Source organism: Tursiops truncatus, chromosome 2, assembly GCF_011762595.2.
Source record: "Tursiops truncatus isolate mTurTru1 chromosome 2, mTurTru1.mat.Y, whole genome shotgun sequence".
Taxonomy (NCBI): domain Eukaryota; kingdom Metazoa; phylum Chordata; class Mammalia; order Artiodactyla; family Delphinidae; genus Tursiops; species Tursiops truncatus.
The window spans coordinates 107,977,184-108,001,340 of record NC_047035.1 but is presented as its reverse complement, the minus strand read 5'-3'; the positions used below and the strand labels follow the sequence as shown (position 1 = coordinate 108,001,340).

The window sequence follows — 24,157 nt, the reverse complement described above, 5'->3', positions numbered from 1 at the left end:
TTTACCAGCATTGAGCATTATCCCTTTAAAAAAAAAAAACAAAAAAACTTTACCATTTTGATAGAGAAAAAGTGATATCCAGTTGTTGTTTTGATTTGATGATTAATGAGACTAAACATTTTCCAAAATGACTATTAGCTACTTGTACTTACTATTCAGGAACTGTCTGCTCCTGTTCATCCCTCATTTTCCATGAGAAAATCAGGGCTCCCGGAAACTGGCTGGGCTTCACACAATTAGTTTGTCCATTACTTCATTTGGCAAATATGTATTGGTATCTTCATGGTGCCAGGGACCCTGCTGGCCATTGGGGTACAATACAGAAGTGAAATAGACAGGCAAAGGGCCCTCCCCCATGGAGCTGCCACCTGGTGGGGAGACAGGTGATAAACAAGTCAACAGACAGAAAATAATTACTCGTAGTGAAAGTGCTGTTCATTCCCAAATATTTAATTGGGCAGTGAATATAAGCCAGGCACTGGGGATCCACCAATGACCCAGGGAGACAAAGCCCATATCCTCGTGGAACTTAGCAGAACCAAGATTTGTACGTAGGCTTCTCTTGCCAGCCCAGAGCATGCGCCATTGGACCGTATCCCTTGAGTTGGACTCCAGGGCAAGGAAGCAGATGACACAGGGAATCCAAGAAGCTTGTCTCTGACATCCGGCGTCTTCTCTGGAGTGTTAGTCTGAGTTCTCCCAGAAGCAGATGCCGAGAGCAAGAGATTTACTAGGGACACAGCTATGAGGGAAAATGGGGAAGGGGCTGAGGAGGCTAGGGGAGCATGAGACTGCAATGCAGGTCTGACCTGTGTGAAGGAAAGAGAGAAGGAAGGAAGGTTGATTGGAAAGTTTTAGACTGAAGCACAGTTCTAAGAAAGTTTGGCGAGATGGGGAGTCTTTAAGCCAAACTTGTCCATCAGAGGAGTCCCAGATTTGCCAAGAATGTGTCGACCTTAATATCCCTGCTGTGCTCTAGCTGAGAGCAGCCCAGGGGAAGTGTGACCTCTGAGAAAATGTAGTGATGGATTTCAGACACAGTAGCTAGGGCCGTCAGTCAATGACACTCCCCACAGAAGCTCTGAGAAGAAAATGGTCACCACACCCAAGATCATGGATGCCTATTGGCTGTTGGATCAGACCTCTGCCAGCCAGAGTTTGCCTGACTCTCTAGAGGTCATGCCAGGCAGCCCCTGCCTCCAGCCAAATGGTTCTTTTGCTGGGCTCGCCAGAGGGGGGATGGAGATGATCTTGCTCGCTCTTAAAGAGCCCTAGCAATGCATGGATGGAGGGTATTCTCTCCAATATAGACATTGCCATAGAGGGGAGGACACGTCTACCCCAAGGTTCCATTTTAACTCAACAAATGTTCATTGAGTACCTACAATATGCAGAGTAACTGGGTCTCACTGCAGCCCTCTTGTGCCTGCCCACACACTGGGCATCTGCCTTGGGTGCAGAGTGGGTGAAGTGCTGGACCTCCCAGTCCATAAGGGAAGAGGCTGCCTCCTGCTTTGGTCTCTGTGTATTTGTATTATAAAGAGCACTTGTTTGGGAGTCAGGAGACCTGTGTCTAATCCTGATTTTGCTACTTCCTTGCTATGTAACTTTAGACAAATTATATAACAACTCTGAGCCTCAGTTTCTTGGGGCTAATAAGAAACATGTAATAAGACCATGTAATCTTGGCATCGTCTGGCAAACAAATAATACATTAAGAAATTTAACCTCAGAACTTCCCTGGTAGTCCAGTTGTTAAGAATCTGCCTTCCAATGCAGGGGATGGGGGCTTGATCCCTGGTTGGGGAACTAAGATCCCACATGCTGTGGGGCAGCTGAGCCCACGTGCCACAACTACAGAGCCCACACGCTCTGGAGCCCACGCACCACAACTAGAGAGAAGGCCACGCCACAACAAAAGATCCCACGTGCCATAACAGAAGATCCCAGGTGCCGCAACTATAAATAAATAAATAAACAACTCACAACTGGGGGAAAATACTAGCCAAAAAAAAAAGGAAAGAAATTTAACTTCAGAGGCCCTTCGATCCTGCAGCCCTGGACAGACCAGACGTGGGGTGGGCAGAGGGTGGAATATGGCCGCATTCCTGACCAGACTGTCCTCTCATCCTTCTCTCATCTGCTCAGCTGCCACCCGGTAACTGGAGCTTGCACCTGCCAGCCAGGGTGGTCTGGCCACCACTGCAATGAATCCTGCCCTGCTGGCTACTATGGCGCTGGCTGCCAGCTGCCCTGCACCTGTCAGAACGGCGCCAACTGCCACAGCGTCACTGGGAGCTGCACCTGTGCCCCAGGCTTCATGGTAAGATGGGAGGGGACTCCCGTGGCCTCTCCGCCCACCCCCACCCCTACACAGGAAAGGAGGGGCCAGCTCCTCCCACTTCCAGGTGGAATCAGGGAGTGTGGCCTTGTGCCCATGGATGCAGAATGAGGGTGTCTCCATGTGCCACTCAGAGATAGAGTCCATGACCAGAAAGCTGCCAAGGCTGTTCTTAAAGGCCGATTCTACTGGGGTTTGTAACTGTAAAAGTAATGGAAGGAAGGTGTCTTTCCGTTGTCCCCTCACCCTGAAACACCAGTTGTCTTCTTTGGTGTTTGGACAAAGAAGACAACTGGTTTGGATATTGCATCCATATCCTACGCACACAGTATTTTTCCATCATGATAACCACAGAGCACGTAATAAGCCCAGAGTTTTGTATTTTGCTTTCTTTTTTCCCATATTTGCTGCTTGGGCTTCTTAATTATCATTTTAAATGGCTGCATGACACTGCAGGAGCTGATGGCCCCCCTGCTGACTCAGCCATTCCCTTACTGCTGAATACTGATTTGTTTCCAATGTTCACGACAAATGTTGCAATGAGCATCTTCCTACAAACGCCATTTCCCCTCCTATTGAGTTATTTCCTTAGGGTGACTTCCCAGGGTCGGTGGGCATAATGTATTTATGGCTCCTGACGGATGTGGCCATATTACTTTCCTCAAGGGTTATATAAAGCTACGCCTCCACCAGCCATGTATGAATGTACCTATTTCAAACCAACTCTGCTAACATTCTTTTCTTTTTTTAATTTTTGCTAATTATATAGGTAGAAAATGGCTCCTCAGTATTGCTCTAATTTGCATTTCTCTGATTACTAGGGAGAGTAAACCTTTCCCCCGCGTGTTTGTTTACTATTTGTATTTCCTCATGAATTATGCTGGTCTTTATGAGGTTTGATTCCGGGGAAAACTTGACATTGGAAGTGGAATCCTGTTCAATGGCGGGGCATGCCCAGTGGGTCTGAGGACCCAAACATTCAGGGGACCCCCGTGGCCAGATTTTTTATGGTGCTGTAAGAAGTGGTTTGTGTAGTACAAAGAGTGGCCTTTGCAACCAGCCCAGGGTCACATCCTGGCTGTCCTACTCACCAACTGTGTGACCTTGGGCCAGTGAGTTAACCTTTCTCAGGATCAGTTTCCTCACCTGTGGAATGGAACCCCTGCCTTGCAAGGTTGCTGTCAGGTGTAGAGATGGGCTATACTGTATGGAGTACCTTGCCTCAGTGCTTCTCAGACTTTAGTGAACTCAGAAACCACCAGCAGACCTTGATAAAGTGCAGGTTCTGATCCGGTAGATCTGAGGAGGTGCCTATGGTTCTGCATTTCTTTTTTTTTTCCTTCAAATATTTATTTTTTATTTATTTGTTTATTTATTTATTTTGGCTGTGCCGGGTCTTAGTTGCAGCACACGGGCTCTTCGTTGCAGCATGCGGACTTCTTAGTTGCGGCATGCGAACTCTGTGGCACGCGAACTCCTAGTTGCGGCATGCACGCGGGATCTAGTTCCCTGACCAGGGATTGAACCTGGGCCCCTTGCATTGGGAGCGTGGAGTCTTACCCACTGGACCACTGGGGAAGTCCCGGTTCTGTGCTTCTAATCAAGCTCCCAGGTGATGCCAGCGCTACTGGTCAGTGGCCCCACTTTGAGTAGGAAGAGGATGGTGCTCAACTTGGGCTGCCCATTGGAATCACCTGGGGAGCTCTACAAACACTGATGCCCCTGCCCTCTCCTGGAGATGCTGATATATTTGGTCTGAGTGTGGTCTGGTTGTGGCCAGTGTGCTGCCAAGGTGGCGATCCACTGGAAGGAAGCCCTTGTCATGATGTAAGAGTACAGGTTTGCCTGGTGACAGTGTCTTTTGTGGGCAGGTTGCCCCTGGTCTATACAACAAAACTCTGTTCAGCTCCTTCTTCCCCCTCCCCAATGCAGATAAAACTGGGTGAAGGTGACTCCAGTGGCATCTTCAAAAGAGAAAAAGATCTGTCCCTCCTGCAAATTTCCTCTCTAATTTACCTTTATTGGTGTGAGCTTGGTCCATAACTCCCATAGATAAATGGAGTGCCCGAGGTTTGGGGTTTGGGTAGGAGCGAATGGTTGTTTGGGATTAAAAGTCTCACCTAGTCAAGTGATCAGGTGACTGAAGCCAAAATGAAGTGACCACACAGGACTTCTCGGGGGACATCCAGACCCCAGTCCTAGCTTGGCTACCAGGGTAGTTCTGACTTAGGGCAAGTGGCTTCCGCTCTCAGGGTCCTAGTTCCCTCATCTGTAAATGGCGAGTGTGCAGGGGGAGATGAACTGACTGATTTCTAAGATGGTCTGCTATGCAGACTCTACGGACCAAGTCAGGAAACACACCCTTCTGGAGGAAATGAGAGAAAGTAGGAGCAAGTGGGTGTGTGTGTGTGTATTGGCCAGGGGAAGGGGGCATCACTGAGGTTGTTACAGTCTGATTGTATACATTGTCTATGGGCCTCCCTGTTCCCCCTTCTTCACCCCCAGCTGCCTGCCTCAGGCACTGCTCCTCAAAAGAAGGGGAAATCCAGGCCCTGGGTGGGTGAAGGTTGGGGATGGTCCTAGAGAGGCTAGTGTCTGTGGGCCCACTGCCCCCAGGCCATGGCTCCAGGAATCTGGAGGCCAGGCCCCTGCGTCTCTTCCTTCCATCTGGGATGCAAATGACTTCCTGCTCTTGAACTTTGGGGGACTTGGCACTTGTAGGAATCATCTTGAAGTGGAGTCCCACCTGCCTGGGGCTCAGGGCTAAATAAGACAGATTGTGAGCGAAGCGGCCCTGGTGAGACCCCCGTCCATCTCCTCCCGCCAAGCCTCATTTTACCTGGAAAGTTTCTTTTGGGGCGCTGTCGGGTGTTGAGCAGTGGCTGCTTGAGGTGATTACAGAATAGTCAGTTGCTCTCATCCAGCGTGGCTCATTCCTGCACACACCAGGTTCCGAGGGGGAAACCAAACCATTGCCCTCGCGCCAGCTTCTGAATGAATGTAACTTCCTGCAGTTAGCCAGCTCTGGTCAGGGTGGGAGATCAGAGCCGTTAGAAAACAGACTTGGCTGAGACCCTCCCCCAAATGTCCTGCAATCAGTGATAATTAGCATTGCCTTTATTTGTTAGGTGGTTTGTGAATTTATGCACCTGCCTTTTTCCTTGAAGGAGTTTTAGGGTGGGCAATTAATTTGAGACTAATTAAAAGAACCCTTTTCTGAGAGTTTGGAGACCTTGAGCCTCAGCTCAGTAACCTTGGACATGTCGCTTTACCTTGCTGGGCCTCAGTGTCCTCATCTGTAAGGTGAGAGTCACATCAGTCCTGTCTGCTACTGGATGTGAGTAGCCAACATGGTAATGGATGTGAGGCCTATGCCCAGCTGTCCTCTCCCATCAGAGCTCTTCCTGCCAAGGGCTCTTTAGGGAGGATGTTGGGATACATTTGTGAAAACAGGGTCTCTCAGGGTCTGAGGACTGAGAATGACCTCAGCCTCAACGTAACCATGAGGCATACTGAACTACCCCTGGGAGCCCAGTGGCAAGCCTGATCCAGCCAGGTGGTCCCCACCCCCTGAGGCCATAAGAATATGGGGCAGAAGCAAGCCCACCTGACACTCAGGGTGTTCTAACCCTCACACTCTTTCTCCTTCCTTCCCAGGAGACTGGATATTTTCTCTGCCAAGAACTTGGGGACGCTGCTGAGGGTATGGAAAGGCTAATCAGATGCCCATCCAGCCTTCTAAGAGCTTGTGCCCAATAATAGTCATATTCACGTTAGCAGCAAACACTTACTGAGTCCTTGCCACATGCTTCATCTCTGTTCCTCACAGGAGCCCTACAGAGGTGCACTTTCACATGCCTCGGCCTGAGAATGAGGGGCTTGAAGTTCAAACAGGATAAGTGACTTGCCCATGATCACAAAGCCAGTAGTGGTGGGAGCCACCACAGCTCTCATCTATTAGATGATAGACTTTGACTGATGGGTCACCATAGAACCACACAAATCTGGGTTCAGATCGTGGTCTTCCAATCCCCACTGTCCCTACTGAAAAGTCACTTATCCTGCCTAAGTCTGAATTTCCTCATCTGTTAAGAGGAGACAGCCGTGAGAGTGAGAAACTTCAAATGGAAAGTTCAGGACCTGGAACACTAGATGCCCAGTAAAAGGGCAGTAATTGCAGGTGAAATGTGACAGTGTGGGAGAACTCTGCTTCCCTCAAGCCCAGCACTCCCTTCCAAGGAGAGTGCCAGGATGAGTTATGCCCAGGGATTCCCGATGCAATAAAGCCATAAACGTGCACAGTTGCTGTTCCAGGCAGGTCCAGCCAAGCACCTGTGGCTCGCCCTCAGTGGTCAGTGTCAGGAGGCGCTGTGGGGGGGACGTACCTGTCAGTGTTTGGGGAAATGAACATAGGGATGGAAGTGGGAAGAGAGTCTGGGCATTTTACATGTTAGCTTGGCAGCAGCAATGGAATCACTTCGGGTATGCAATGCTGGACTACATTGGGGCTGCTGAGTGCGAGAAAAGAGCCCTGGGCTGAAAGGCAAGAAACCAAGTTCCTAGCTCTGGTTCTTCTAACTCTTGGGGCTTCCATTTCTCATCTATAAGATGGGAATGAAATTCTCTGTCCAACAGAAACAATGGTGCGGGAGTCAATCATTAAAATGGGAGTACTTAAAACTGGGCGTGGCGTCGGTTCAGCACCTTGGACAGTTCCCACGAGCTTCTGCTGCAAGGTTGCTCTTGCCCTGTGAGAACCCAGGTTCCTTACCCAGCCAGAGCACCAGGGTGAACAGGGGTAGGGGAAGGCAGAGTGAGGGTCACATGACAGGGGTCTCAAGCTGGCAGAGTCCTGCGAGTGTCCGAGTGAGGGATGATTCAGGAAGTGAGGGGAGGGTATTGTGGTTGAGGGGACTAAGTGGAGCTATCCCTCCACTTGGAAGTTGGGGTCCCATCACCCCTCTCCATGGCTTCTCATTACCCACCAAAGAAAGCTCAAACCCCAGTCCTTTGTAACCTGCCCTTAAAACTAGTTAGTCCACCCTAACCTTATCCCCTGCTACCTGCCACAAACCTGTGCTGTGGCCACACATATCCGCTTTTCCCCAGACACAGCGTCTGCTTTGGGCCTCTGCCTGTGCTGTTTCTCAAGCTTTTCCCTCTTCCTAGAATGGCCCTCCCCACTGTCTTTATCTCAGTCTATGAAAATCCTTGTCAGCCTTTCAGGCTAAAGTCAAAGGCTGCCTCTTCCATGAAGCGTTCCCTGAATATTCCTCACTTTAGAATTAACCCTTTCATCTCCTCTGTTCCCACAGCACACGGCTCAGCGTCTGTCTCCCTCCAACCCTGCACCTCCTACTGCCTTCCCCCACCACATGGCTACCATGTGAATATCTTGCTCAGGACACTTTGAAATGAATAAAAGTCTTGGGAAGAGCAATGAATGCCCTTAGCAGAAGTTTCCAGAACTGACCTTTATAGGAAGGAAACTCATGGCATTTCCGAAGGGCCTTGCCAGCAGGGCGGGAGCTTAAATCTACCCACTGGTTTCTCTGCATTTCAGATAAACAGGCAGCTGCAGTGGGACTAGAGCAGCTGTCCCCCAGCATCATCTCCAGGTTCTTTGGGCAAATGGTATGAGTTTCTACCTTACGCAATTCTATATAGTGGTGTTAGCCAGAGACTCTAGAGCCAGATTCCCCGCTTTCATGTACCAGCTTTGCTTCTTGTTAGTTGTGTGACCTCGGGCAGGATATAACCTTCCTGTGCCTCTGTTGTCTCATACGTGAAAGGGTAATAATAATAAAGTCCAGTGAATTATTGGGCTGATTAAATTAATTCATACATATAAAATAACTAGAATACCTGGTATATTAGTCATCGTTCAACAAGTGTTAGCTATTATTATCATTATTGTTGGGGATGCTGCCACTGCTATTGTCGCTGTTGTCATGTACCCAAGGGGTCCCCTACCTGAAGAGGCTGACTGGTCCAGGCCTGAGTCCCCTGTTTGGGGGTACAGGTGGAAATAGGGGCGAGGGGAAGAGAGCAGAGTTAGTTGAAACTTCCTCCTGGCTGGGAGCTGCAGGGTTCCCAAGGGCTCCAGGGTTCCCAAGAGCAGCCACAGAATGAAGAACAGACTTTCTCATCACAGCGGGGAGAAGGCCAGTTTCTCAGCCCCTCCACATTCCTCTGCTGGCCAGCTTTCCTTAATTAAGGCCTCACCTACGTGGCCAGCCTGATGAAGCCTCCTCCACTGCTCTAAAACTAGTTGTTGCCGCCTTGGCACCTGGAGTGAACAGCCTGTGAGGTCACTGCCGGTGCTACAAAGGCTTGATTTCCCAGACCTCCTCCCCGCATTGACGCATTGAGCCCGTGTGGCCGGGAGATAGGGGGCCCTCCGGTTGTTCCTCAGCACAGATGCTCCCTTTCAGCTCCGGCTATAAGGGGGACGGGGAGTGTGGGAGGCGGGGGAGGGGGGGCCTGGTGTCCCCTCCCGTGGGATTCAGGGCCTGTATTTCTCCCCGGATGACAGAATTTCTATTACCTTAAAGGGCTCATCTATTTATGCTGCAATTTTTGCAGCCCTGTCTGACGTTATTGAACCTTGCATACTGGTGAGGGAAACGGGCACTCCATCACCCAAATGAACAAACTAGTGTACCCATTTTTCTCCCCTCTCTCCCTGCTGTCGGTAGGTCACAGGCAAACCTCAGCTGCTCAGGCCAGTGAAGGCGGGAGGGGGATGAGAGTTACAAAAATCCATAGCAGTGGAGCAGTGACTGAATTTTCCTCCAAGGTTTCCTATGGCCTTTGAAGACGTCACCCTCCCCCAGCACACACACACCCCCGCACCAGCTGGGCAAAGCGCATGTCTGCCTCTTGTGTGGCTCTTGAGCTGAAACTAGGGAGAGAGGGCAGCTGCGGGGCCAGAAGAGAATGTGGACTGAAAATTAGAGCCAGGTGACGTATATAATGTGTGTGCATTTCCTGTTCTAATTGTTTCGTTCTTCATCACACTGAGGTCAGACTGTTAGCCCCATGCCTAGAAAACCAGCTTCTCATCCCCTAACCACCCCACCGTTGACTAGCTTCCTAATTAGCATAGTAAAAGATTTTCCTGGGTGCTGTGCTGGGGATGAGGAATTCACTCTCTAGCTGCCATGCCCGTGTGAGCAGAGGAGCACAGGTAGTACAAAGTAGCAGAAATGATCCAAAAATATAAACACATACACACACATACATAGTCCGGTACTCAAATCCCAGCGTCTGTCGTCTTCTGCTGAATGGCCTTGGCCCAGTTACTTATGCTTCTCAAGCCTTAGTTTTTCATCTATAAAACGGGAAATAATGGCACTACATTCTAGTGTTATTCTTTGGATTGAATTAGATGAAATACGCACAGTGCTTAGGAAAAAGCCTGGCATGTACTGAATGTTCAATAACTGATTGTCAAGGTTCCTTGTGTTTACTGGAGGTAAAGGTCATGGACTTTGGGGTCAGACAGGCCTGGATTGGAATCCCAAGTCTTCCGCTCTGTAGCTGTGTGACCTTAGGCAACGTACTCAGCCTCTTTGAGCCTTACTTTCCCATCTGTTAAATGGGTTAATAATGCCTGCCCTTCCTGGTCTGTGTGAGCACAAAATGAGAATTACCCTTTACAGTGGCAGACTCGGAAGAACACTCCGTGCTTCTCTGGTGCACCCTCTCTTTTTGCAAGGAGGCAACCAAGGTCCAGACAGGGAAAGTGACTTAGGTCACACAGCAAATCATTGGCAGAACTGGGACGTGAAGCAAGTGACATAGCTCCCAGTCAGATGCTTTTTCCACCTTCACCTCCATCTCATGAGTTCGCTGTCCCCACAGCAGACACCTACTGATTTTTTCCCAGGGCAGAGAGGGATAGGGGTGTCACCAGAGTGTTAAATCATGTTGGCAATTAATCCACAGGGCAAAATAGGGAAAATTGGTTTTATGTCACAAAGGCTGAGTCCAGCCTTCCCGCTCTGGGACTCCATGGTTTGTAGCTTTATTAGGGAAAATTGCTGACTCTTCTGTTCTAAAAAATAAACAGTCCCCCTGTCACACCACCCTCTCCCGGCCGTGCTCCTCGCGTCTTTATCACTGCCCTCATCACTGGGGTCCGGAGCCGGGGCTTGGGTCTCAGGCCTGGTCCCTGCAGCTCTCTCCATACAGCAGAAGAAGCTCTTGGGGCAGGTCTGAGGTGTCCATGCTTTAAACACTCCCAGTTTTCCTTTTGTCCAAGTCTCTGGCGATGATGGTGTTTCTTCCCTTTTCAACTCCCAGTCCTGGCCGCCCCGCAGACTGTACAACGTGGGGGGGGGGCCACAAGTCAGAGGAGCTTCCCTGAAAGGTCTGGAGGAAGTGGATGGCCGAGTGAGGGTGACAGTGGCCCACGTTCGGAGCACTGAGGAACCGTGGCGGGCCCTAGGCCAGGCTCTCTGTTTTTCATACGTTATTTTTACTTAATCCTCGCAGCAACCCTGTAAGTAGAGGCTGTGAGGATCCCCACTTTGCAGATGAGGAAACTGAGGCTCAGAGAGCTGAAGTAACTTTCCCTAGTTGGTCCGTGGTCACCAGGAGCTGAGCCTATAGCTGTTTGAATCCAGAGCCTACCCTTTGAGCCACAAACAAAAATTGTCTGGAGAGGAGAGGGCTGTGGATCTGTGGTAAGTAGCCAGCTTTGACACTCTCTCAGGCCTTTTCCCAGGAGAGGGGACAACGCTAGCTACCTTATTCCTCAGTTGGAACCTAGTGACTTCCCGCCCTTAGTCTTCAAGGGGAGGTGGCTGGGACCCTCAGTCTCCCTCCCTTACTGTGGCGCAGCACTTTACAGTTTACCCAGCTAGCTGTCTCACACCTAAGCTTGTTAAGTCCTCACAGCTCTCCTGTGAGGAAAGCAGGGCGAGTATTGTTAGCTGTATCTCACAGATGAGGAAACTGCAGTTCAGAGCAGTTACAAGACCTGACCTACCAGGACCTCGAACTGGGCCTGGAACCCAGGGCTTATGGCTCCAAGACCAAGCTCGCCTCAGGACGGCCGTGCGGGGTAGTCAGTGCTGAGCAGAGGCCAGCCGGGAGTCAGACCCGGGCCCCAACCCTGGATCAGCCACCTACTCACTGTTCGACTTTACCCACGTCCCTTCACCTCTCTGTGCCTAACTTCATGTTCCGCAAAATGGGGCACAAACCCTGCTCCCTGTATCCTCGGTCTGGGGTGAAGCTGAGATGAGACACGTTGCTGGGAAGGCTAGAAGGAGTGCCAGGTGTGTGCACCCGGAGGCGTGAGGGAGAGCAGTGGGGTCCAGGCCGCAGACTAACTCCCTCGCCAAGGCTGTGGGTCTGGACCAAAGGGAGAGCCCACTCCCCACCTGCTACCCCTGCCCTGAAGCCCCAAAGCCCCACCTAGCCTGGCCCTTCCCCAGCCATCTCCCCGCTTAGTCCTTAGCACCAGTAATTCCATCTGCAAGAGTAATTATGGACCCTAGGAGGGGAAGGGACTCCTGACAGAAGATGTCTGGAAAATGCAAAATGTTGCAGAAAAAGATCATGAATAAATTACTTTAAGGTGGGGCTAATAGGAAGACTAACAATGGGGGTAAATGAAAAAAAACAATCTCAAAAGTTCTCTCCAAAAACACTACGAAGTAATTGTTCTCCCCTCTCCTAAAAGTTCTGAGGAGTGTTCACTCCCTGAGACCGGCCCAGGGGAGCGGGGCCTAGGTGCTCCAGCCCTCAGCACAGGTGGCCCCAGTGAGCAGGGGTGTAGGGAATCCAAAGGAAAGAGTGAAAGCAGAGCAGGCTGGACCCGGCAGCCAGGTGGGCACTGGTGCTGAACTCAGCAGGCAAGAGGGAGTCACTGCAGTCCTGAGCAGGGCCGTGACGGAACGCTGCCTCACTTGACCTCCACACCCTGTGTGGGGAGACGGTGACATCACAGGTTAGGGACCCAGCATGCAGTAGGTGTTCAGCAGATGCTGGTTCCCATCACTCCCCATGGTTCAGTGGAGGCTGCTGGCAGAGGGGGAAGAGCATGAGGTTTGAGTCAGGAAACCTGAGTTTGAATCTCAGCTCTGCCGCTCACCAGCGGGGTGACATGCTCGCCAGCAGGATCACCTCTTGAGCCCCACTGTGCTCACCTCGCACGTGGAGTTCCTCCTAGGATGGTATAAGGATGAAACAGGGTACACTACCAAACTGGCACAGAGTGGGTAAATCTTAAATTTCTTTTCTTCCATCTGCAGTGGGCTTGGGCTCAAATTCGGCCGCGGGAAATAATCAAATGCCTAAAGCATTTATAGCAATTCCTCTGGGCCAGACACTGTTCTAAGAACATTACATGTAATAATTTATTTAATCGTCACCCCTACCCTTGGAAGAAAGTACTATTATAATCCCCGTTTTTGGAGATAGGGAAACGGAGACACAGAGAGGTTAATAACTTGCACAGAGTTTGTGAATTCTACCCCAATAATGCTGAAAAGGAAGAAGTTGCCCAAGGTCCCATAAGCGTCAGAGCCAGGACCTGAACCCAGTAGTCAAGTTCCAGAGCCCACTGACCTGCCCCTTCTGTGGGCAAACCCAGAGTGAGCCTTGTGGCCCCCCACCAAAATGAAACCTTAAGCATGGCCAAAGGGGTGCTCCAACCGTGAGAGCTGAATTAGGAAGTGGTGTCAAACTGTAGGGCAACCAGACATCTGTCTGGGAGCTGAGGGAAAGTGTCAGTTTCCCAGGTGGTGGTGTGGATAGAGCACCCAGTCATCACCATGACACCCATCTGTATCACGGTTAGATGTCGCCAGTGCCATTTTACACACAAGGACACAGTCATGTCAAGGTTACACAACTCTGAGCATCTCAGCCTTCCCCTCTCTCAAACCGGAGGCTGAGCCCCTCCCCCAGGCAAATGCTGCCAGGACAAACCCCTCCTGCCCCATCTCCCTCTGAGGGCTTGCTCCCCTCTTTTCCCCCAGGCCTGCAACCCCAGACAGACTTTGACCCAGGCCTTCAGCCACCTCATCCCTTCCTGCTGGGAGGTCTGAACTGAGCTGCCTTCAAACCTGCCCCCCGAGGCCTCAAGTTCTTTAATGGAGAGCACATCCCAGGCCCGTATTATGTATAGTGATGCATTCTATGAGAACTTGTCTGAGACACCTCCGGGCCCAGAGGAAACCAGCTTTAAAAGACTTGAGTAATTTATAGAGTTGGGGGATGGGAAGGATGGACAGTGTGGACAGTAGAGGCAGCCTTTCCCACCTCCATTTCTTTCGTGGTTTTTTTTAACTTATTTTTGGCTGCGTTGGGTCTTCATTGCTGCACGAGGGCTTTCTCTAGTTGAGGCGAATGGGGGCTACTCTTCATTGCGGTGCGTGGGCTTCTCATTGCAGTGGCTTCTCTTGTTGCGGAGCACGGGCTCTAGGCGCGTGGGCTTCAGTAGTTGCAGCACCTGGGCTCAGTAGTTGCAGTGCGTGGGCTCTAGAGCGCAGGCTCTGTAGTTGTGGCGCACGGGCTTAGCCACTTGGCGGCATGTGAGATCTTCCTGGACCAGGGATCGAACCCGTGTCCCCTGCACTGGCAGGTGGATTCTTAACAACTGTGCTACTAGGGAAGTCCCCCTCCTACATTTCTTTTTGTTCCGCAGTAAAAGCCTCTCAGGTTTCAACTTCTGGCCTTTCTTTGCATTCATTCTATAACTTTTTTTTTTAATGATTCCACAATCGATAAGCCACTGGATTTGCCTGAGTCTGGACTTGCAACCTATCTCAAACAGAAAAGAGTGGCCCAGGTGCCTGCCTTCAGGGCAGGGGGTTCCTAAAATAGGCTGAAACACAGAGTCACTTGCCTGCTCTCGGGGACCTGCCTTTGTCTTTTTTTTTTTAATTTTATTGAAGTATAGTTGATTTACAATGTTGTGTTAATTTCTGTTGTACAGCAAAATGAGTCACTTATACATATATATATTCTTTTTCATATTCTTTTCCATTATGGTTTATCGCAGAATATTGAATATAGTTCCCTGTGCTTTACAGTAGGACCTTGTTGTTTATCCATCCTATATATACCAGTTTGCATCTGCTAATCCCAAACTCCCAATCCATCCCTCCCCCACTCCCCGCTCCCTTGGCAACCACAAGTCTGTTCTTTATGTCTGCGAGTCTGTTTGTGTCATAGATAAGTTCATTGGTGTCATACTTTAGATTCCACTTGTAAGTGATATATGGTATTTGTCTTTCTCTTTCTGACTTACTTCACTTAGTATGATAATCTCTAGGTCCAACGATGTTGCTGCAAATGGCATTATTTCGTTCTTTTTAATGGCTGAGTGATATTCCATTGTATGTATGTACCACATCTTCTTTATCCATTCATCTGTTGATGGACATTTAGGTTGTTTCCGTGTCTTGACTATTGTAAATAGTGCTTCTATGAACATAGGGGTGCATGTATCTTTTCAAATTATAGTTTTGTCTGGGTATATGACCAGGAGTGGAACTGCTGGGTCACATGGCAACTCTTTAATTTTTTGAGGAACTTCCACATTGTTTTCCATAGTGGCTACACCAATTTACATTCCCACCAACAGTGTAAGAGGGTTCCCTTTTCTCCACACCCTCTCCACCATTTATTATTTGTAGACTTTGTGTGTGTGTGTGTGTGTGTGTGTGTGTGTGTGTGTGTTACGCGGGCCTCTCACTGTTGTGGCCTCTCCCATTGCGGAGCACAGGCTCAGTGGCCATGGCTTACGGGCCCAGCTGCTCCGTGGCATGTGGGATCTTCCCGGACTGGGGCACAAACCCGTGTCCCCTGCATTGGCAGGCAGACTCTCAACCACTGCACCACCAGGGAAGCCCTATTTGTAGACTTTTTAATGATGGCCATTCTGACCAGTGTGAGGTGGTACCTCATTGTAGTTTTGATTTGCATTTCTGTAATAATTAGCAATGATGATCATCTTTTCATGTGCCTATTGGCCATCTTTGGAGAAATGTCTGTTTAGGTCTTCTGCCCATTTTTTGATTGGGTTGGTTTTTGTTGTTTTTGTTGTTATTGAATTGTATTAGCTGTTTGTATGTTTTGGAAATTAAGCCCTGTCAGTTGCATCATTTGCAAATATTTTCTCCAAGTCCGTAGGTTGTCTTTTTGTTTTGTTATAGTTTCCTTTGCTATGCAAAAGCTTATAAGCTCAGTGAGGTCCCATTTGTTTATTTCTGCTTTTATTTCTATTGCCTTGGTAGACTGACCTAAGAAAACATTTGTACAATTTATGTCAGAGAGTGTTTTGCCTATGTTCTCTTCTAGGAGTTTTATGATGTCTTATATTTAAGTCTTTAAGCCATTTTGAGTTTATTTTTATGTATGGTGTGAGGGTGTGTTCTAATTTCATTGATTTACATGTGGCTGTCCATTGTCCTCATTGTATATTCTTGCCTCCTTTGTCAAAGATTTATTGTCCATAGGTGTATGGGTTTATTTCTGGGCTCTGTATTCTATTCCATTGAGCCATATGTCTGTTTTTGTGCCAATACCACACTGTTTTGATTACTGTAACTTTGTAGTATTGTCTATAGTCTGGGAGGGTTAAGCCTCCTGCTTTGTTTTTTTCCTCAAGATTGCTTTGGCAATTCTGTGTCTTTTATGGTTCCATATAAATTTTAGAATTATTTGTTCTAGTTCTGTAAAAAGTGTAATGGGTATTTTGATAGGGGTCGCATTAAATCTGTAGACTGCTTGGGGTAGTATGGCCATTTTAACAATATTAATTCTTCCAATCCAAGAACATGGGATATCTTTCCATTTCTTTGAATCATCTTCAATTTCCTTTATTAATGTTTTGTAGTTCTCAGCATATGTCTTTCACCTCCTAGTGAAGTTTATTCCTAAGTATTTTATTTTTTGATGCGATTTTAAGAGGAATTGTTAGTTTATATTCCCTTCCTGATATTTCATAGTTAGTGTAAAGAAATGCAACCAATTTCTGTAGTTAAACTTGTATCCTGCTACCTTGCTAAATTCGTTTATCAGTTCTAGTAGTTTTTGTGTGGAGTCTTTAGGGCTTTCTGTATATAGAAAAATATGGAACACTTCACGAATTTGCATGTCCTCCTTGCAGAGGGGCTATGCTAATCCTCTCTGTATCATTGCACTTTTAGTATGTGTGCTGCCTGAAGCAAGCACCTGCCTTTGTCTTTAGGGTAACGTTTGAAGCCTTCCTGGCTGGGCCAGTCTGACCTTCAGGCTCCTGTCCCACTGCTACCCTTCAGCCGTGGTGCTCTGGAAAATCCAGATGGATTACCTTAACCTGGAGACACACCCGCCCTCCCATGTACAATGTCTCCTCTTTACCTTTGTTCAGTCTGTCCTTTCCCTGGAATGCCCTTGCTCTCTATCCTCCTGGCCAAATTCTGCCTGTGCATCCACACAGGATCAGCTCAGTTGCCATCTCCTCATAAAGCCTACTTGCTTTCTTCCTATGGGACACAACCTATCCACAGGACACTGCACACCCACTCTGGTGGCACACTGTGGATGATTCTGTCCTACTAGACAGAAAGCTGCTGGAGGGCAGGTCTTTCTGATTTGTCCCTTTTCCCCATCCTGCCATCCTCCTAACCCCAGTCCACTCCCCGGCCTGCACAGAGTGATCAGTAAATCTCACTGAACAAATTCCCAGGTCCTTTAGAAGCGTCCCCTAAGTCATGAATATGCCACATTTTGCTTGGACTCTAGTCAACACCCCCCATCAGCCCCTGCAGGGCCCTCTGTCCCCCACAATCTGGTTCCCACTTGGGACATTATCACTGTCGACATAGTCAGCCTCTGGCTCTGCAGGCCACCGCCCTGGGCCCACACCTCCCAGCCACCACCCCAGAGGAGCTGGGTTCTGCAGTACACACACACACACACCCCCCATATATCCAACCCCACAAAGTGGACCCAGCGTGTCCTTGCCATGTACGCCACGTGCAAAGCCACGGTGGTCAAATCCCCCCTTGAGGCTCTGTGACCAGGATCAGCCCAATGTCTGACATGCAGATGCTAAGCTTACCCCACAGCTGTCACACCACTGACACACTCACACCAAAGTCATACGCTGCATAGACCGTGCATGGGGCAGTGGGCTGGCGGGGGTTGGGGGTGGCCTATAAGCTACCATTCAAACCAAGACACTGGGACAGCAAAAGCCAAAATCCTATCCCTAACCTGCTCTTCCACGCAGGCCAAACATTTGTACATCTGGTATACATAGGGCCCACGTGTATTACTCACATGACATACATCAGGAGTGGGTACCACTCCTTGCACACACACACACACAGGCTCACCAAAAACAGCCTGAAGAACATCTGGAAGTAGGGAGGCGGCCCACCTGCACCCTTCCCATGCTCCAGTCTCATCTTGCGCTGCCGCCCCCTCCATGTTCTACCCTCACACTCCTCTAAATGCTCGTGAAGACCCTCCCCGTGTGGAATTTCCCAGCACTTTAGAGCCACTGTTCTTCGGCACTCTTTAAAACCACTAGGGAAATCATGAAACCTAATGCAGAGTGATTGAGGCCATATGCTGTCAGTGTTTGCCCAGAAAGTCCCGAAGCTTCCAGCCCAGGCTTTGCAGGGAAGCCTCGTTCTGTCTGCTAAGGGAGTAGGACCCAGAAGGCCTGCGAGAGATGTCCTGATCCTCTGTGGCCAGAATCATCCCCACCTCCCAGGTACTCAGGAGCTGCCAGAGCATTTGACAGGGCTCAGTGCTAGGGGAGCAGAAGCGGGAGAGTGAAGCTGTCACGGGAAGCTCCCTTCTCTTAACTGAGAGCTGAGGCCGGCCTGTGTGCGCGATGTTGCGAGCATCCCCAGGCACCATTAGCACCAGCAGCGGCAGCAGCACCATCACCATCACTGTAACCAGCTTTCTCTCTTCCAGAGGATATACAGTATTTGATGGATGTTGGCACAATCCCCAGTCTAACACTCGCTCCCACTACCTGTTATTCCACATTAGCTTTATTCTTTCAAGCCTTAAAGGCCCTTGGACTTCAGGAGCCTCGTAACATAAGATACAAATGCCCCCTAAGAGTTCCCTCCAAAAGCCCCTGTTAGCCATTCCCGCCTCCACTGCCAGCATATGTTTAACATCAAATGTGTAGAAAAGCACTGACTACAGGGCCTGGTATGTATTAGGTGCTCAGGACATTGGGGTCCCTGTCACTGCTGCCCTGTCTGCAGTCAAGGCAGCCAGGTCTAGAGGAAAGAGTGGACTGTGGAGTCAGTTGGCCCCTTTCCCACAGTGTGACTCAGGGCAAGTTGACCCCTCCAGCCTCCCTTTGGCCTCTCTCCAGGATGGTTCTCTCTCTAGATAAGTCATTCCTTCCCTGCAGGGCTGTTATAAGAACAAAAGGAGACAAGGAACAAAAAGTGCCTGGCACAGGCTAGCACCAAGGGGGCAGTTAAAAATCTGAGTCTCCTTCCTCCTATCTCCAGCACTGGGGATGGGTCAGTCTGTCCTGAGCAAAGGGTCAGCCCTGTCTGTCGGGGTGAAGGGGCGTGGACAACAGTAAGGACCAGAGTCTTGCCCACACCTGCTCCTCCTTCTCCAGGGACTGCCCACTATGCATGTACCCAGCATGCAAGAACATTTCCAGGGAGTTTAGACTTGAGAGCCTCCTGATAAGATACAGATACCTCTCAAGAGTGTTCAATAAGCCCTTATTAGCCTGTGATGCCTTCTTGGAGCTCAGGAGAGGCTCTCAGGGGAGGGAATGGTTGGAGAAGAGAAAGGGGCCACAGATGGGACAAGGGCATCAACACAGAGGAGAAAAGAAACTTGGTTTGACCATCGAAGTCTCCAGGAGGACCCCAGCTTGGTTTACCAGCTTAGTTTACCAGCTAAGTGAACAAGGCCTGAACTTGATCCCAAATGTCCTTTTTTGGCCACATTCACTGTGTCTCAGGTCTTCCTGAAATGTCTTGGTATCTGTGTGGGAACCATTAGGAGGTGTCTGAGCTCCTCTAGGGAGACCTCTTGAGGGGTCAAATTTATATAGCATGTTTGTGCAAATTAGGAAAAAACACCCCTTTCTCAAGACATTCTACTGACATCTGCAAAAAAGCTGATGTAATATATACACAAGCTGTAGTGACTGCCATATGAGTGGCACCTCTAGAGTTGTGCAGTGCACAGCCTGCACAACTGTACAGAGCAGCCTCAGGTCACTGACAGCCTACTCATGTTGGACAGACTTAGGGTTTCCAGGCCTAACCTCAGCCCTTCTCCACCTGTCCTCCAGGGGAGCCAGGCAGAATGAGTCAGCCGCACAGGCCCTGAGCATTACCCCCTTGGCACAGGGAAGCAGGGATGGGGATGGATGTGACAAGTGGCCTCCGTCCCTCTCTCCCTCTCTTCTCTCTGGCCCTCTGTTCCTCGTGCCTTATGCAGAGTTTCTCTTCCCCAACATGCATCCACTGTCAGTTGCTGCTTTATCAGTGACACACTAATTAGGTCCAGTGAGGTTTGCTCTGCATTGGAGAGGCCTCTGTGGCTGGCATGCAGTCCAAGCTGTTCTCTTTGCCTCGTGGACCGCGTGTCACTCTTTCTCCCTGGGAAATCACAAGTGAGGCTCCCACTGCCTAAGCCCTCAGAGCTGGGAGTGGCGGTGACCAAGAAGGGTAGGCAGGGGGAGTGTAGCAGCCCAGGGCTGGCTCCCTGCTTGGCAAAGAGCAGACGCTTGCCTGACAAGGGGCTCTGTAAACAGTGAAGCACATTCCACATGTGTGCTTCTGGCATTGAAGCGCCATTGGGCACCTAACTCAGCTTGCGTTGGTGGCCCTGAAACTCTAGGCACAGCACGGGAGAAGAGGGGAAGAGGAGCCACCAGAGGACTGGGGAGGCCACTGCAGGGCATCTGGAAGTAGGGAGAGGCCCAGCCTGAGCCCTTTCATGCCACAGCCTCATCTTGTGCCTCACCCCGCTCCCACCACTGGAGGGTAAACTCCATGAGAGGAGGGACAAGCTCTGTTCCGCTCACGGAGTATCCCCTGGCCTATCACAGTATCAGACACATAGTAGTGTTTCAAAAACATTCCCTGAATGACTGAATTAATTCGACCCATAGGCACTGAGCACTGACTGTGGTCGAGGCACCATGCTAGGGCCAGGGCCGTAGGGCTGAGGAAAAGAGACCCAGTCCTTACCCTCATGGAACTTACAATCTAGTGAATGAGAGCTGATTTTGTTTTAATTCATCACAATTGTGAAAAGTGTCACAGAGGAACAGGGAACAGGGAAACCTGCTCTGGAAGTAGAAGGGCAGGGGAAAGTTAAAGAATATAGGAGCTGAAGGGGACCTTAGGTCACTCCTAGTCTAGCGTGATGGTTAGTGAGGCCAGGGCCTGTCACGGCACCTGGCCTATGGTAGATGCTCAACAGGCGTTTGTGGGTTGAATGGGTGAACGAATGAAGCCAGGTCACCGTGAGCCAGTACCTTTGCCTCACTTAAACCTATGTACTGTGACCCCAGGTCCAGGGCCCTTTCTTGCCTAAGCCATCCCTACTCCTCCAGCAAGAAGACATGGGGGCCAGGCCGACTTCCCTGGTTGTCTGTCCCAGAGTCCTTTCTGCTGAGTTCCCACGGGCCTGCTGAGCCTGCCTACTACCTCAGCCTGGATCTAAAGAACACAGTCCACTCCGTTTACACTGCCTTCTACCCACAGAACATATTTAAGGGGACCCTGAGACAAACTTGCACAATTGCCTACCCCTTTTGTGTGAGGGAGGGTCAACCACTTTCCATCCTCCTCCTCTTTCACTCCAAAAAATACTTATTAATCTCCTGCCCATTGCAAGGAAAATGGATGATCAGCACAAGGAACCCAAACAGGGCCAAACTACAAAGCAGCATATTGCAGGGGAGAAAATTCAATAAACAACATTTGAAACAAATTTAATAGTACATATAACTCACTACCCACCAGGGTCTGGGCCTGTGTTGCCACATTGTACAAGAAGGCAAGTGGAGGGCTTCCCTGGTGGCGCAGTGGCTGAGAGTCCGCCTGCCGATGCAGGGGACATGGGTTCGTGCCCCGGTCTGGGAAGATCCCACATGCCGCGGAGCAGCTGGGCCCGTGAGCCATGGCCGCTGAGCCTGCGCATCCAGAGCCTGTACTCCGCAACGGGAGAGGCCACAACAGTGAGAGGCCCCCGTACCGCAAAAAAAAAAAACAAAAAAACAAAAAAGAAGGCAGGTGGAGGGGAGATTTGCATCTCTTTAGTGAGACCAGCTCCAGGGGTTCTGCCAGTAGCTCTTTCAAATCAAGTTCAAAATGTTAACAGCCTATGCTGCATCTATAATTAGCAGGCCTTTGGATGGGAGGAGGAGTTCACATCCATCCTCTATTCACAGAATGGAGACACTGAGCAGGACTGGCAGGCTTCCCTCCGCAGAAGCTGGAACCTCGGGGACCTGCCCCTGTGGGAAGTGGAGGGCTCCCTTTCCTGGGCTGGAGGAGGGGGGCGGGCTATGCAAGTGTAATGGGGATAGATAGCAATATAAAAACACCCAGATATCAACTGCCAGGTGCTGAGAAAGGGCCAAAGTGTCTGGACCTGGCCGGTGGCCCTTCCTCAAGGTCAGGGCCATGTCCTCTGGATGCTCTGTGCTTAGGTGGTGAGCGTGCTGTCGATGTGAGTGAGCAGGGGCAGCGTAGGCTATCCCAGAGTTTCACCACATATGGGATCTTAGCATCCTCTGCTGAAATGGGAGCCAGAAGATTCGAGTTCCAAACCCATCTCTGCCTAGCATTGGCTGTGTGACCTTGGGCAAGTCACTTTCCCTCTCTTGGCCTCAGTTTCCTCACGTGTAAAACAAGGTAGCCGGACCAAGTGATTCCCAACATCCTTTCCAGCTCTGGCACAAGGAGCTGTCCCCCCACTGATAGGAATGGGTATGTGACCAGTCCCAGGCCACACATTAGCAGACTAGGTGGCCACCCAGATGGTGTGACTTTTAGATTCCAGGAGGGCTCCCCACCCCAGCCCTGCATTCCCACCACTCCTCACTCCTTCAGGTTAAGACCCCTACTGCATGCAAGAAGATGCTCAGAGAGAGCTAAAAGGTCCATGGACATGATCCAGCCAGTGGTTCCCAGCTAGACACGTGCAGAGGCTGCAGTAGGTTGCCAGGAGTGGTTTCGAACATTTCACAAAGCCTACAGGCAGTCTTCCATTACCTGTGACAAATCTCACTAAAACACCAAGGTTTTTCTTCTGCTGTTAATTAGAATTAAATTAACTCTATGTGATCTCCCAGGTTAGCGTGAGCTAATCAGAAGCCCTGATTGGTTATAGGTGATATCATAGGAATTTCTAGGTCATGGTTGGTGGATAGGATGCTGCCACCTGCATCACATGGCATGTGGTCACTGGCCAAATTGCACCTGTTTAGACACCAGCACACAGTGACAGCAGGGTCTCTCAAACTGAGAGAGCTTTGTAGAGGGAGGATACCAACAAGGGCTCTTGGTGGTGAAAAGTTGGGGAGACTGATTGATTTCAACAGCCACATATAATTGATAAGGAAACCAAGGCCTGTATGTTACCTAGTATGAACATCAGTCAGAAGAGAAAGCTGTTTTCCAGCAGCAAGATGTGTAGGAATTCTGGATGGAGATCTTGGGGAACAGCTTCAATAAAGGGCCTTAACTGAGGGAGTGAGCAGAGGTGCTAGGCTATCTGAAACATGTGAGATGCCAAATACAAACTCCCCAACTTCCCTGGGTTCTCATCCTGTCCTTTTTTCCAGAATCTGAAAAAATCAACAGACGTGGACTCAAGGCTGGTCTGGGCCAGGCACTGGGCTGGGGGGAAGAGGGTAGATAAGTCCCAGTTCTGCCTCATGGGCTCACTCTGACTTTCAGTCTCCTTCTCATGAAGGCAATGAATTTGATCATCTCTGAGATCCTATTCAGCTTGGAGGGTCTTGTCTTCCAGAGTGGATGCACTCGAGGCCAACAGGGTAATTTTCTAGCTGTACTTCTGACCCTCAGCCTGGCTGGGCAGGGTTTGGGTAGGAGGTGGCAGGATGGGGCATGGAACCATAGACCAGGATCTGGCCTGGCGTTCCCTTTGCACAAGAGCCCCCAGGGAGGCTCAGAGTTGGTGTGGTAGCATGGGACTCTTCCTTAGACCAGACAGTATTCTGCTTCCTGTGTGTGATGGGAGCCACAGAACCCCGGGCCACCAGGGCCCCTCACTCATTTGTCCAAGAGTATTCATAGAATACTTCTATTCTGTGCCAGGTACTGAGCTAGGGATACTGGGGCAACCAAGACAGATAAGGTCCCTGTTCTCATGAAGTTTCTAGTCTAACTTGGGGAGACAGACAGTAAATAAGTGGACAAATAAACACATCTAGATGCAAGCATGAGTGTCCCTGCGTGGCCACTGCCTTGGAGCTGCCCAAGAGCAGAGAGCAGGTCACAGGCTCCTGTGTGTCCCTGGAGCCCACTCCCAGGACTGGCTCAGAGTTGGCCCCCACTCAGCAAACATTTGGTGAATTGCCTGGCATGAGAGAGAAAGCATACGGAAGGTGCCCAGTCCTTTTGGTTCTGTGCATGGTAGCATGGTACACACAAGCATCTCATTTCAATTAAACAACATTTATCGAGGGCCCATCTATGCACCAGCAGGGTCCTAAGCCCTGAGAATCTAGACATGACTAAAATCAGATCCCTGGCTCCCTCAGCTGACAGCGCAGGGCGGAGGCAGGCATGTGAGCTAACCCGGAGCCCCACGGTGCTAGGATGGTGG

General features: G+C 49.9%; 1 protein-coding gene and 1 non-coding gene across 13 annotated transcripts in view; one reads left to right on the top strand and one right to left on the bottom strand.

Moving 5' to 3' along the window:
• The window catches only part of MEGF11 (multiple EGF like domains 11), a 439,586-nt gene that overhangs the window by 373,661 nt on the left and 41,768 nt on the right, over nucleotides 1-24,157 (top strand). For all 12 annotated transcript variants that reach the window (XM_073801157.1, XM_033851846.2, XM_073801152.1 and 9 more), the window contains one exon: nucleotides 2,149-2,323. In XM_073801157.1, coding sequence (XP_073657258.1) covers nucleotides 2,149-2,323 — 175 coding nt within the window. The remainder of the gene's footprint in view (nucleotides 1-2,148; nucleotides 2,324-24,157) is intronic.
• Nucleotides 16,430-16,537, bottom strand: LOC117311270 (U6 spliceosomal RNA). The gene has a single exon (XR_004525494.1). It is a non-coding gene; the product is annotated as a U6 spliceosomal RNA (small nuclear RNA).